Source organism: Schistocerca gregaria, chromosome 2, assembly GCF_023897955.1.
Source record: "Schistocerca gregaria isolate iqSchGreg1 chromosome 2, iqSchGreg1.2, whole genome shotgun sequence".
Taxonomy (NCBI): domain Eukaryota; kingdom Metazoa; phylum Arthropoda; class Insecta; order Orthoptera; family Acrididae; genus Schistocerca; species Schistocerca gregaria.
Window position 1 is genome coordinate 658149102 of NC_064921.1, and position 14414 is coordinate 658163515.

General features: G+C 44.9%; 1 protein-coding gene across 1 annotated transcript in view; it reads right to left on the reverse strand.

The window, feature by feature from the left end:
- LOC126336290 (macrophage mannose receptor 1-like) overlaps positions 1-14414 on the reverse strand; it is a 64717-nt gene that overhangs the window by 24008 nt on the left and 26295 nt on the right. The window contains exons 5-6 of the mRNA XM_049999823.1: positions 10717-10918; positions 1607-1800 (exon numbers count right to left, since the gene is read on the reverse strand). Of these exons, the coding sequence (XP_049855780.1) occupies positions 1607-1800; positions 10717-10918 (396 nt within the window). The remainder of the gene's footprint in view (positions 1-1606; positions 1801-10716; positions 10919-14414) is intronic.

Below are 14414 nucleotides of genomic sequence, written 5' to 3' on the forward strand. Positions count from 1 at the left end.
ACGACTATCCACGTTGGTGTGTAGAATATATGAGTCTGACGACATACCATCTGACTTTCGGAAAATCATCATCCACACAATTCCGAAGACGGAAAGAGCTGACAAGTGCGAAAATTATCGCACAATCAGCTTAACAGCTCATGCATCGAAGCTGCTTACAAAAATAATATACAGAAGAATGGAAAAGAAAATTGAGAATGCGCTAGGTGACGATAAGTTCGGCTTTAGGAAAAGTAAAGGCACGAAAGAGGCAATTCTGACGTTACGGCTATTAATTGAAGCAAGGCTAAAGGAAAATCAAGACACGTTCATAGGATTTGTCAACTTGGAAAAAGCGTTCGACAATATAAAATGGTGCAAGCTGTTCAAGATTCTGAAAAAAGTAGGGGTAAGCTATAAGGAGAGACGGGTCATATACAATATGTACAACAACCAAGAGGGAATAATAAGAGTGGACGATCAAGAACGAAGTGCTCGTATTAAGAAGGGTGTAAGACAAGGCTGTAGAGTTTCGCCCCTACTCTTCAAACTGTACATCGAGGAAGCAATGATGGAAATAAAAGAAAGGTTCAGGAGTGGAATTAAAATACAAGGTGAAAGGATATCAGTGATACGATTCGCTGATGACATTGCTATCCTGAGTGAAAGTGAAGAAGAATTAAATGATCTGCTGAACGGAATGAACAGTCTAATGAGTACACAGTATGGTTTGAGAGTAAATCGGAGAAAGACGAAGGTAATGAGAAGTAGTAGAAATGAGAACAGCGAGAAACTTAACATCAGGATTGATGGTCACGAAGTCAATGAAGTTAAGGAATTTTGCTACCTAGGCAGAAAAATAACCAATGACGGACGGAGCAAAGAGGACATCCAAAGCAGACTCGCTATGGCAAAAAAGACATTTCTGGCCAAGAGAAGTCCACTAATATCAAACACCGGCTTTAATTTGAGGAAGAAATTTCTGAGGATGTACGTCTGGAGTACAGCATTGTATGGTAGTGAAACATGGACTGTGGGAAAACCGGAACAGAAGAGAATCGAAGCATTTGAGATGTGGTGCTATAGACGAATGTTGAAAATTATGGGGACTGATAAGGTAAGGAATGAGGAGGTTCTACGCAGAACCGGAGAGGAAAGGAATATGTGGAAAACACTGATAAGGAGAAGGGACTGGATGATAGGACATTTGCTAAGACATGAGGGAATGACATCCATGGTACTAGAGGGAGCTGTAGAGGGCAAAAACTGTAGAGGAAGACAGAGATTGGAATACGTCAAGAAAATACTTGAGGACGTAGGTTGCAAGTGCTACTCTGAGATGAAGAGGTTAGCAGAGGAAAGGAATTCGTGGCGGGCCGCATCAAACCAGTCAGCAGACTGATGACTAAAAAAAAAAAAATAAAAAAAATAATTAGCAAATTAGATTTTCAAACCCACCAATAGATACATAATGCAGGCTACAGTGTTTACTATTATTTTAGGTATAAGATGGACAGTATGAAGACTTTAAAATAAACTGTACCCACATATCTGTAACGGCGCTTGTTTTGACAGTCTAAAAGCAGCCTAAAGATCAAAATAGTGCTTCCCAGACGCAATCACTTACTGTTGTCGTTGGTGATGAAGCTGCCTTCCGACTGCAAGTCTGTGAGCCCGACGTACACGTGTCCCGCTGCTGCAGGGATGAGTCTGATCATGGCCTCCGCCCGCCGCCACGTGTCCGGCACCGCCAGCGCGCCGCCGTCCGCCTCGCACACCTTCTGCGCAGAACTGTAGGCCACCTTGTTCTGTGTGTACAGCCTGCCGGCAACGCATATACAGCACAAATCAGCAGGTTTACTTCAGTCTTAAGTGATAAAGAATGCTAAAACCTTTTGCTGTAAAACACCAAACTGGACTTTAGGATGTAATGTTTGAAGCAAATAAACTTATACGGTGAAGTTCTAGGAAGTGTGAATAGAAGGTGTATCAAAGCCGTTTATTAATGCAAGGAAAAAACACAGATTCATACACTGTTCGTAGGAACAGCTATGCGGTCGTTAGATAAATAAAACGATAATCCACATCTCGCCGGTTGCAGATTGCAGTACCATAATCGTCAACTGGGAGCACTCCCACCACCCAGAGAGCATAACTATGACAACTAACCTTAGGCAACAAGCGACTGACCCATACCGTTCCAGTCAGAACTGCCAGTGCTAAGACCCCCATACCCACCCCGACCCTCGTTAAAGTACATCCCTGCAATTTTTTTTTTTTTTTGCTGAGGTGTTTAACAATGCTAGACGCACCGTCATACGGTGAGAGGTTGAAACACGTTACGTGATTGTTTTGGTTGTCCAGGTGTTACGGTGTGGAGAGACATAATGTTGCTTGGGGGTACTGACATCCAAATATTTGAAAACGGTACACTTGCCGTCCTAAGTTATTGTAACACTCCACACCATCCCCATGTTAGTCTCTTCAAGGGCGCATTCGGCCCTGACTTCACTTTCATGAGTGACAATGCGAGACCATATCAAACCGCCCAGGTAGTAAAACTCTTGGAACGAGAGAATTTTCAGCGAATGGAATGCTGTGCCCGATCCCACGACTTAAATCCTATCAAGCACGTGTGGAATGCGTTCCGGAGTCTTACGACAGTACGTTCACGTATACCAAAGACTATCCAGAAGTTCTCAATCATGCAGGTGGGAGATGGAACATCTTACTACAAGAATTCCTTACCATCCTTGTGGCCAGTATCGGAGCACGCTGCAAAGCATGTACTGTTGTCTGTGGTGATCTTCCATCCTATTAAGAATCATCTTTTGAGGTGCACAGGATCATTATAAACTGAGGTAGTTTGAGTGTAATAATTGTCATTGAACAAATGTGTCGTTCCTATTCATCTCACTGCATATTTCTTTCATTTGCCTTCTGTAGCACATTACAGCAGCTCTTCTTATGCGTGGTCCAAATTTTCCACACTACACACGAAACGAGTCACTGTTACAAATTGTATAACCTTTCCAAAAAATCGGAAGTTAGACAGAACCAATATCTTATGGTTTGTGGCAACTAACGTGCAACGGTTTTAATATAATTTATCATAAAGAACATATTATATTTGTACCTCATAATTATATATAGTACTTAATTATAAGATACTGTTGAAAAATGGTTATTCGTAGGATTACAGAAGGTATTCTTTTCGAAGAACAGTGAATGTATTAAAAATCTGCTTTACATTTCAATCCACAAAATATCTAAGTTGGACGGTGTTCTCACACGTACTTGACATTAAGTAGTTTGTTATGACCTTCAATTTGCTGAAACTGTGATCAAAAGAAGCTCCGGTCACTGACACTGTCACATATCCTCAAAGCCATTTCAGCGTTTTGATAAGCATCTCTTGATATAATATGTGGAAAACAACTTCAATGTACCAAAATGACAAGCTTGACATTAAGTAGTTTGTTATGACCTTTAATTTGCTGAAACTGTGATCAAAAGAAGCTCCGGTCACTGACACTGTCACATATCCTCAAAGCCATTTCAGCGTTTTGATAAGCATCTCTTGATATAATATGTGGAAAACAACTTCAATATACCAAAATGACAAGCTGCACCAGAGCTCTTCATCTTCAGTTTTACATGGAAATTGAAAGCAGCTATATCATTAAGTATCTCAACCTTATCAATATCTCTCCTGTATTTGGCACCAAAATCTACAGTACATTTCTCAAGATAAGGTACAGGACTTTCATTCAGTTTTCTGACTGTAAGTGTATGTAAGGAGTAATGTACTTGAAGGGTTCAGTGAATTCAAAAATAAAGCTCTATTTATCAACTTTACAGAAAATTAACTTGACCATGCAGAGTAATAACGGACGATTTGGAAATAGTCAGCTTGAAGAAAGTCATCTTCCCAAGCAAGATCGCGTTCGTAAAATCTTTATTTAGGGTGACCAGTTCATCATCTGATCGCGGTACAGGCAACGTATGCCCAATTTGAGCTACAAATGTACTCCTTATCCTAATTAGCTGGACAGTTGTCGTTAGATACATTGGAATGTCAAAGTTAAAACCAGTTCCTACAGATCTTCAGAGCTGAAACCAGCATACAAGACGCTAGTGTGACATGTCCGTGAGTACTGCTCGAGAGTTTGAGCTCCCCACCAGGTATTAATAAAGGAACTCATCGAAGAAATTCAAAAGCGTGCTGCTAGATTTGTAATCGGTAGGTTCGATCAACAAGCAAGTATCAGGGAGACGCTTCTCGAACTGAAACGAGAAATCCTGCTAAGAAGACGACGTTCTTTTCGTGAGGCAAATTGGCATTTGAGGTTGCAATGGTACTTGAATTACGTAACCATTACGGCACCTCAACTCAACCTCTCGATACCAGCAATATTCTACTGTGTTTTTGTAAAGTAGTTAACATACACCCCTGGAAATTGAAATAAGAACACCGTGAATTCATTGTCCCAGGAAGGGGGAACTTTATTGTCACATTCCTGAGGTCAGATACATCACATGATCACACTGACAGAACCACAGGCACATAGACACAGGCAACAGAGCATACACAATGTCGGCACTAGTACAGTGTATATCCACCTTTCGCAGCAATGCAGGCTGCTATTTTCCCATGGAGACGATCGTAGAGATGCTGGATGTAGTCCTGTGGAACGGCTAGCCATGCCATTTTAACCTGGCGCCTCAGTTGGACCAGCGTTCGTGCTGGACGTGCAGACCGCGTGAGACGACGCTTCATCCAGTCCCAAACATGCTCAATGGGGGACAGATCCGGAGATCTTGCTGGCCAGGGTAGTTGACTTACACCTTCTAGAGCACGTTGGGTGGCACGGGATACATGCGGACGTGCATTGTCCTGTTGGAACAGCAAGTTCCCTTGCCGGTCTAGGAATGGTAGAACGATGGGTTCGATGACGGTTTGGATGTACCGTGCACTATTCAGTGTCCACTCGACGATCACCAGAGGTGTACGGCCAGTGTAGGAGATCGCTCCCCACACCATGATGCCGGGTGTTGGCCCTGTGTGCCTTGGTCGTATGCAGTCCTGATTGTGGCGCTCACCTACTTGGCGCCAAACACGCATACGACCATCATCGGCACCAAGTCGGAAGCGACTCTCATCGCTGAAGACGACACATCTCCATTCGTCCCTCCATTCACGCCTGTCGCGACACCACTGGAGGCGGGCTGCACGATGTTGGGCCGTGAGCGGAAGACGGCCTAACGGTTTGCGGGACCGTAGCCCAGCTTCATGGAGACGGTTGCGAATGGTCCTCGCCGATACCCCAGGAGCAACAGTGTCCCTAATTTTCTGAGAAGTGGCGGTGCGGTCCCCTACGGCACTGCATAGGATCCTACGGTCTTGGCGTGCATCCGTACGTCGCTGCGCTCCGGTCTCAGGTCGACGGGCACGTACACCTTCCGCCGACCACTGGTGACAACATCGATGTACTGTGGAGACCTCACGCCCCACGTGTTGAGCAATTCGGCGGTACGTCCACCCGGCGTCCCGCATGCCCACTATACGCCCTCGCTCAATGTCCGTGAACTACATATACGGTTCACGTGCACGCTGTCGCGGCATGCCACCAGTGTTAAAGACTGCGATGGAGCTCCGTATGCCACGGCAAACTGGCTGACACTGACGGCGGCGGTGCACAAATGCTGCGCAGCTAGCGCCATTCGACGGCCAACACCGCGGTTCCTGGTGTGTCCGCTGTGCCGTGCGTGTGATCATTGCTTGTACAGCACTCTCGCAGTGTCCGGAGCAAGTATGGTGGGTCTGACACACCGGTGTTAATGTGTTCTTTTTTACATTTCCAGGAGTGTATTTCTGAGACAACATTCAGATTTTATTTCATTAATGTAGAGGTACTTTGATAGATCGATATGTTTATATTGCAATGATATTATTCTTATGTGTATTCTTTCTTTTGTCACTATGATCTTTGACGTACTTGTAACTCTTGATTTTTAGGCGCTAAGCGATTATTAGTTTTGTAGTCAGCTTATAAAATGTGAACTTTAACAGTGAGGAAGATGTTTTCAAGTATGTTTTGCACTGTGAAGTGATGTTTTGTGTGATACGTGATATTGCAGCAAAAGTAATAAAAAAGAACTTAAATTCAGAGTGCGATTGTTTTTTTACATCACCATTGTGCTAACTTTCAAACGTTTAATCTTCAAGAATGGTTTGAGAAACACGTCTATAAAACTTTTGAATATAGCAGAACAAAACCTAGGCCTCTTTGCATCCGAGCTTGGAATCATCACCACCTAGATTTTCGGCGATTGAGCCTGTAACAACGAGACCAACGTGGGAAACATGAAAAGATGAGTGCCTAGTTTATTCATTATTACATGAAATGAATTTATTAACTGTGCTCTAATGACACCTGCCACATAATAACTTTTTTGTTGCCCGAAAATGCAGTATTTAGCAGCGTGAGCAAAACCACAATCATTATTACATTTTGACCTTTGTTGTGGTAGGGTTGTTAGAAGGTCGATTTCAGAACTATTCTACTCCCCTAAAGGCCGGAAAGAGGAGAGAAACTAGGACTCATGCGAAGGCTTATGGGCGTTGTTTATCGCTCGGTCCATTTTCAAGCGGAAAAGGAAAGGAAACGCCTAGTACTGGTGCCGTCCAGCGTGCACCGTACGGTGGCTGGCGTGGTACGTACACGATGTTATCAAAAGTATCCGGACACCTGGCTGAAAATGGCTTACAAATTCGTGGCTCCCTCGATCGATAATGCTGGAATTCAGTATGGTGGAGGCCCATCATAAGCCTTGATGAAAGTTTCCGCTCTCTCAGGCATACGTTCAATCTGGTCCCGGAAGGTTTCTTCGGAAACGGCAGCCCAATCCTCACGGAGAGCTACACTCAGGAGCGGTGTCGATGTCGGTTGGTGAGGCCTGTGACAAAGTCGGCGCTCCCAAACGTCCCTAATATGTTCTGAAGGATTCAGGTCCGGACGCTGCGCAGGCCAGTCCATTACAGGGAAGGTATTATCTTGTAACCACTCCGTCAAAGGCCTTCTCTCATGACCCGGTGCTCGATCGGTTGAAAGATGCAGTCGCAATCCCCGAACTGCTCTTCAACAGTGGGAAGCAATAAGGTGCTTAAAACATCAATGTAGGCCTTTTCTGTGATAGTGCCACGCCAAACAACAAGGGGTTCAAGCCCCTTCCATGGAAAACACGACCACACCATAACACCACCGCCTCAGAATTTTACTGTTTGCACTATACAATCCAGCAGATGACGCTCACCAGAAATTCGCCATACCCACACACTGCCATCGGATTGCCACATTGTGTACCGTGATTCGTCACTCCACACAACGTTTTTCCACTTTTCAATCGTGCAATGTTTACGCTCTTTACACCAAGCGATGCGTCGTTTGGCTGACATTTACTGGCGTGATATGTGGCTTATGAGCAACTGCTCGAACATGAAATTCAATTTTTCTCATCTCTCGCCTACCTATCATAGTACTTGCAGTCGACCCTGATGTAGTTTGGAATTCCTGTGTGATGGTCTGGATAGATGTCTGCTTATTACACATCGCAGCCCTCTTCGACTGTCGCCTATCCCTGCCAGTCAACAGACGATGTCTGTCTGTACGCTTTTTTGCTGTAAGTGTCCCTTCACGTTTCCACTTCACTATCACATCAGAAACAGTCGACCTTAGGGATGTTTAGAAGTGTGGAAATCTCGCGTGACACAAGTGACACCCTATCACCTGGCCTCGTTCGAAGTCCGTGAGTTCTGCGGAGAGTCCCATTCTGCTCTCTCACTATGTCTAATGACTACTGAGGTCGCTAATATGGAGTACCTGGAAGTAGGTCGCAGCACAAAGCACCTCGTATGAAAAACCTGTGTGTTGGTGGGTGTCCGGATACTTTTGATCACATAATGTGTGTAGATGAGCAGGCAGTTCGGGAACTACCGAAATGTCAGAACAGGCGGATGTCGGTCCTCTCTGGGCAGTCACCTCAAGTAGATCAGTGCCAGCTACGCTCTCTCATAGCCGGCACGGTAGCTCAGCGTGTTCGGTCAGAGGGTTAGCTCTCCTCTGTAATAAAAAAACTGAGTTAATCGGTCAACAACGAACTTAAACGGATGTCTTACGACGTCCGCCCCGAGCAGATGTAACGAACAAAATGAGAATTAAAAAAAAAGTCTCATCTCCATTTCCTCTACAACGTCGCTCCGTCCCTCATTTACAGCTGTGGGACTTTATCAGCAATGCTTGATTACAAGCAATGACTCGAAAACATATCCTGTGGATATGTCGAGTGTAACACAGAGAACATGCTCACGTTATTATGAAGTTAACAGATTTCACCTTGTAATAAACAATGAACTTCTTGGGTCATGGTCAGTAATTACTGTACCTATAAAAGTGTTCCTATTGTGTACTGATGTTGGTTACAGCATATTTTTCCTCTGTATTATCTTGTCTTTCAAACAAGATTGAATAGGAAAGTATTAGTCTGAGCTTGTTACTCCAGCTCACAAAATACTTTTCTTCCAGATTTATCTTCTTCTGACTAATCTTACTAGGCCAACCAAGAATTTCTCTCCTGTGTCAGACTTTTTGTCTGAGAGTAAAAGTTGTGGCTTGCGTCCTCATTTAATTGCCAGATATAATCCAATCTCTTCTTCCTCTACAGTTTTCACCTCCAACAGCCCTCTCTAGTGCCATGGTAGTTACTTTCTGATACCATAACTAACGTGCCATCATCCTGTCCCAACTCCTTGTGAGTGTTTTCCATATATTGCTTTCCTTTGCCGATTCTGTGGTGATCTTCCTCATTTCTTACCTCATAAGTCCATCTCATTTTCAATATTCTTCTGTACAACCACGTCACAGTTTCGATTCTCTTCTGTTCTGGCTTTACCACAGTCCATGTTTCACTACCGTACAATGCTGTCCAGCAAAAATACATTCTCAAAATTGTCTTCCTGAAATTAAGGCCTATTATATTAGTAGACTTCTCTTGGCCAGGAATGCCCTTTCTGCCAGTGCCAGTCTGCTTTTGATATCCTCCTTTCTCCTTCCGTCATTGGTTATTTTTCTGCCTAGGTAAAAGAATTCCTTAACTTCATCTACTTCCTGACCATCAATCATGATTTTAAGTTTCTCGCTGTTCTGATTTCTGCTACTTCTCGTTACTTTCGCCTTTCTTCGATTGACTCTTAATCCATATTCTGTACCCATTATAAGGTTCATTCTATTCAGCAGATCATGTATTTGTTCTTGACTTTTGTTAAGGATAGCAATGTCATCAGCGAATATCACTGATATCCTTTCACTGTGAATTTTAATTCCACTCTCGAAACTTCCTTTTATTTCCATCATTGCTTCTTCGATGTATAGACTGAACAGATGGTGCGAAAGACTTTATCCCTATCTTACACCCTTTTTAATCCGTGCACTTCGTTTGTGGTCTTCCAGTCCTATTTTTCTCTCTTGTTTCTCTTACATGCTGTATATTGCCCATCGTTCCTTGTGGCTTCTCCTACTTTTGTCAGAATTTCGAGGATCGTGCACCATTTTACATTGTCGAACGCTGTTTCTAGGTCGACAAAGCCCATGAAGGTTCTATTATCTATCGCATCTCTATCTCTGGTGAATTTATCTTTCCTAAAACCACACTGATCGTCATCGAAATACTATAATCGAATGAAAAAGTTCTTATACATTTGTTTGATTAAAGAAGTTGAGAAAAACCATTGATCTATGATTCAAGAGATTCTGATCGCTATTCGTTTAGGCAGACAGAGCTTACAATTATCTTCGTCGAGTAAAATATAGTTGAAGTGTAAAGGCTAGGTGATCATCCGATACATCTGCAATCAGCGGACAACATTTGAAAACAAATAATTTATAGATAGCAAGCTGCTCCACATTGGCAGGCTCCTTGTCAGTGATTTTCACATCGCACTTCGTTCATATGCTTTCAAAATATACATTTTATCTGCTTTCCAAATATACATCTTATCGAGATGGTTAGAGACGCGATTATAATTAATTTCATTATTTTTGACTAGAAAGAAGATAACCGATGTCTTTCATCCCTTCCACAGATTGGAGTTATCGACTTATGTTTTAGCTGGACTTTTTTGACAATTTTATCTATTTGTTACTCTGTGGTACATGTAAAAGTCACATTTCCTAAAGTGTCAACACACCGTCTGGGACCTAATGTCTCTACAGAGCATATTCTGCTATGTACTAAGTTTTCTGGATTACCCAGTTAGTCTAGCGAGACAGCAGTTTAGTCTTAACCTTTTGAATTTCTGTAGCTCTCTAAGAAAATTTCGTACACATGCCATAAAAATGACCAAGACCAGATACAGAGTTGATACAAACTCATTGTTTTAGGAAGTATTCTCAAATGTTATTGTCTTGTAAGTGCTTAAAGTTTGATGTGTTATCAGTACGAGTTAAATGATTACCGATGTGACTAGAAAATCGAGTTTCTTTCAAGCAAGCAAACAGTTGTAGGTGTTTGCTGTTCTCCGCTAGTATACACTCTAATTAGAGCGTCAACATAGGTGACAATGATTTCATCAATGGACTTGCTTTAGAGAGGAGTAGTGCTGAATTCCTCCTCTGGACGTGGAGTCACGTGGCCCATATAGCACATAGATACTGAAAGAAAGAATGCAGGGAGACGCACTTGAGGAAAGCAGAGGCGCCGCCCACGTATCGGTAGCCGGCGGGCAGGGGGCTGGCCTGCGGCCGCTCGCAGAGGAAGGGCGCCGGCGCCTCGCACTGGAGCCCGTCCAGCCGCCCGTCGTCCGTCATGACGACGCACGTGTCGTCATCGCTGCCGTGGCCCGGCTCCCCGTAGCGCCACTCCTGGTACGTCGCTATTTGTCCTGCAACAAGCACAGCTGTGGCTGGACACGTGTCCACAAATGGTTCAAGTGGCTCTAAGCACCACGGGAGGTAACATCTGACATCAGTCCCCTATACTTAGAACTACTCAAGCCTAACTAAGCCAAGGAGGGTCGTTCAATACGTCATGAAACACTTTTTTCTGAAAGCAGATTGGCTTTGTTCAGCATTCCATTGCACCACATTATTCTCCGCCCTTTCCAACACGAACTCTGTTCAATGCGACGACCTTACGTCATCATACTTGTAAGGCGTGCATGCCTGCATATTACCACTCTAAAGCCGTCGGCACACGGACCGTGCATCCGAACGTTGCCGAGTTTATGACGTCATAGCGTGGAATAGCACGTTCGGGAGTCTTTCCGAACGTGCAGAGCAATATCGGCCATGTCAGATATTCTGAGCGTGCGTCTGAGCGTTGACCAATGAGACAGCGCAACGCCACCAACGCCACACGCACTCCGTCTCCCTTCTGCACAGAGTTGTGAAGCGCCATATTGGCACTCATTTCAAGCCTGTATGTATACAATTATCCCGTTTCTGAGCACCAGAAAATTGAGAATCACGGGAAAACCCGTTGTTAATTGTGTGATTCGCTCCAATAAAATAATGATAAACATCATATTCGTGGCAAAAACATTATTCTAGCTTGCTTATTATGAGAGTAGGCTATTTGAAGGCAGTGACACACTGGAGAGCTACTCAAAACGCATTGTTATTCGTATAATTTGTTATAATTAAATTTCACTTAGTAACATAATTATCTACGATTAACGTTTTCAGCAAGGGCTAACACAATATGATGAAGTACAACGACTGTGTTGTTGGTGTAGTGTAATGAGTAGCGTGACTTCCCACGACTGAGTTGTTGATTTAGAATCCGGCAAGGTAGCTCAGCGTGCTTCGTAAAAGGATTACCTACATTCTGTAATAAAAAAAAAATTAAAAAAAAAACCTGAGTCAACGGGTCAACAAATAACTTGAACGGCTGTGGTCGGACGTCCGCCATGAACAAATTTATAGAGCAAATGCGATAAAAAAAAAAGTGTAATGAATGGCGTCACTGTCCACCAAAGAGATCTTTGTTGGGCGGTGGTTCGCGTCTTAATACTTCCAAATTTTTTTCCTAACATTCCCGTTTTTTTAGGTTCTGATACTTTATTATTAGTTTAACATAAGTATATGCTATTATATTTGATGATATGTAAACATAAGTTCACCTTTTTTTGAGGGGTAACTTTGTTCGATTGGCTTCATCTATAGGAGAGCTTACACTATCCGTATTAAGATATTTTGGTAGTTTTTCTTTTACGCTTCGTAATTCACATATTGCAAAGAATCTGCTACTGGGTAGGAACAGTGATCAAGTAAAACTGACCTTGGGGCTTTACTAAAATGTGGGAATAATGAAATAATGTTTATCTTGTACCACACTATTTGTAATGGAACTTTTATAAGCCTGTGTCCTTATTGATTGGACAAGGTACTTTCCTTTTCCTGGACGATGGTGGAAATGTGCGTTTTAATAGAGCCAACGTGGGAATTTTACGCGCTCCTGTTGAGTAAGCAGTGTGATTAACGAACTACAAACATCCCTCAACTGCCGCTGGAGTGCATTGCGATCGCGTATACCACGTTGAGGCCCACGTACCGTATGCACGACTCGCATCGTTCCTGAGCGTTCAGCAGCACGTTGAACTTGGCACGCTCAGCGTTAACGTTCGACAGCACGGTCCGTGTGTCGACGGCTTAACGTTCGACGTTGGAACCAATATGTTGATGCCTAAATAACCTGCCCATCAAGCACGTACTGCTTCCCGCGGAGTGCCTCCTTCAAAAATGGCTGTGAGCACTATGGGTCTCAACTGCTGTGGTCATCAGTCCCCTAGAACTTAGAACTACTTAAACCTAACTACCCTAAGGAGATCACACACATCCATGCCCGAGGCAGGATTCGAACCTGCGACCGTAGCAGTCGCACAGTTCCGGACTGCGCGCCTAGAACCGCGAGACCACCGCGGCCGGCGTGCCTACTTCACTGGGACAAAGAGATGGAAGTACGAAGGTGCGAGATCTTGAATATACACTCCTGGAAATGGAAAAAAAGAACACATTGACACCGGTGTGTCAGACCCACCATACTTGCTCTGGACACTGGGAGAGGGCTGTACAAGCAATAATCACACGCACGGCACAGCGGACACACCAGGAAACGCGGTGTTGGCCGTCGAATGGCGCTAGCTGCGCAGCATTTGTGCACCGCCGCCGTCAGTGTCAGCCAGTTTGCCGTGGCATACGGAGCTCCATCGCAGTCTTTAACACTGGTAGCATGCCGCGACAGCGTGGACGTGAACCGTATGTGCAGTTAACGGACTTTGAGTGAGGGCGTATAGTGGGCATGCGGGACGCCGGGTGGACGTACCGCCGAATTGCTCAACACGTGGGGCGTGAGGTCTCCACAGTACATCGATGTTGTCGCCAGTGGTCGGCGGAAGGTGCACGTGCCCGTCGACCTGGGACCGGACCGCAGCGACACACGGATGCACGCCAAGACCGTAGGATCCTACGCAGTGCCGTAGGGGACCGCACCGCCACTTCCCAGCAAATTAGGGACGCTGTTGCTCCTGGGGTATCGGCGAGGACCATTCGCAACCGTCTCCATGAATTTGGGCTACGGTCACGCACACCGTTAGGCCGTCTTCCGCTCACGCCCCAACATCGTGCAGCCCGCCTCCAGTAGTGTCGCGACAGGCGTGAATGGGGTGACGAATGGAGACGTGTCGTCTTCAGCGATGAGAGTCGCTTCTGCCTTGGTGCCAATGATGGTCGTATGCGTGTTTGGCGCCGTGCAGGTGAGCGCCACAATCAGGACTGCAAACGACCGAGGCACACAGGGCCAACACCCGGCATCATGGTGTGGGGAGCGATCTCCTACACTGGCCGTACACCTCTGGTGATCGTCGAGGGGACACTGAATAGTGCACGGTACATCCAAACCGTCATCGAACCCATCGTTCTACCATTCCTAGACCGGCAAGGGAACTTGCTGTTCCAACAGGACATTGCACGTCCGCATGTATCCCGTGCCACCCAACGTGCTCTAGAAGGTGTAAGTCAACTACCCTGGCCAGCAAGATCTCCGGATCTGCCCCCCATTGAGCATGTTTGGGTTTGGATGAAGCGTCGTCTCACGCGGTCTGCACGTCCAGCACGAAGGCTGGTCCAACTGAGGCGCCAGGTGGAAATGGCATGGCAAGCCGTTCCACATGACTACATCCAGCATCTCTACGATCGTCTCCATGGGAGAATAGCAGCCTGCATTGCTGCGAAAGGTGGATATACACTGTACTAGTGCCTACTTGTGCATGCTCTGTTGCCTGTGTCTATGTGCCTGTGGTTCTGTCAGTGTGATCATGTGATGTATCTGACCCCAGGAATGTGTCAATAAAGTTTCCCCTTCCTGGGACAATGAATTCA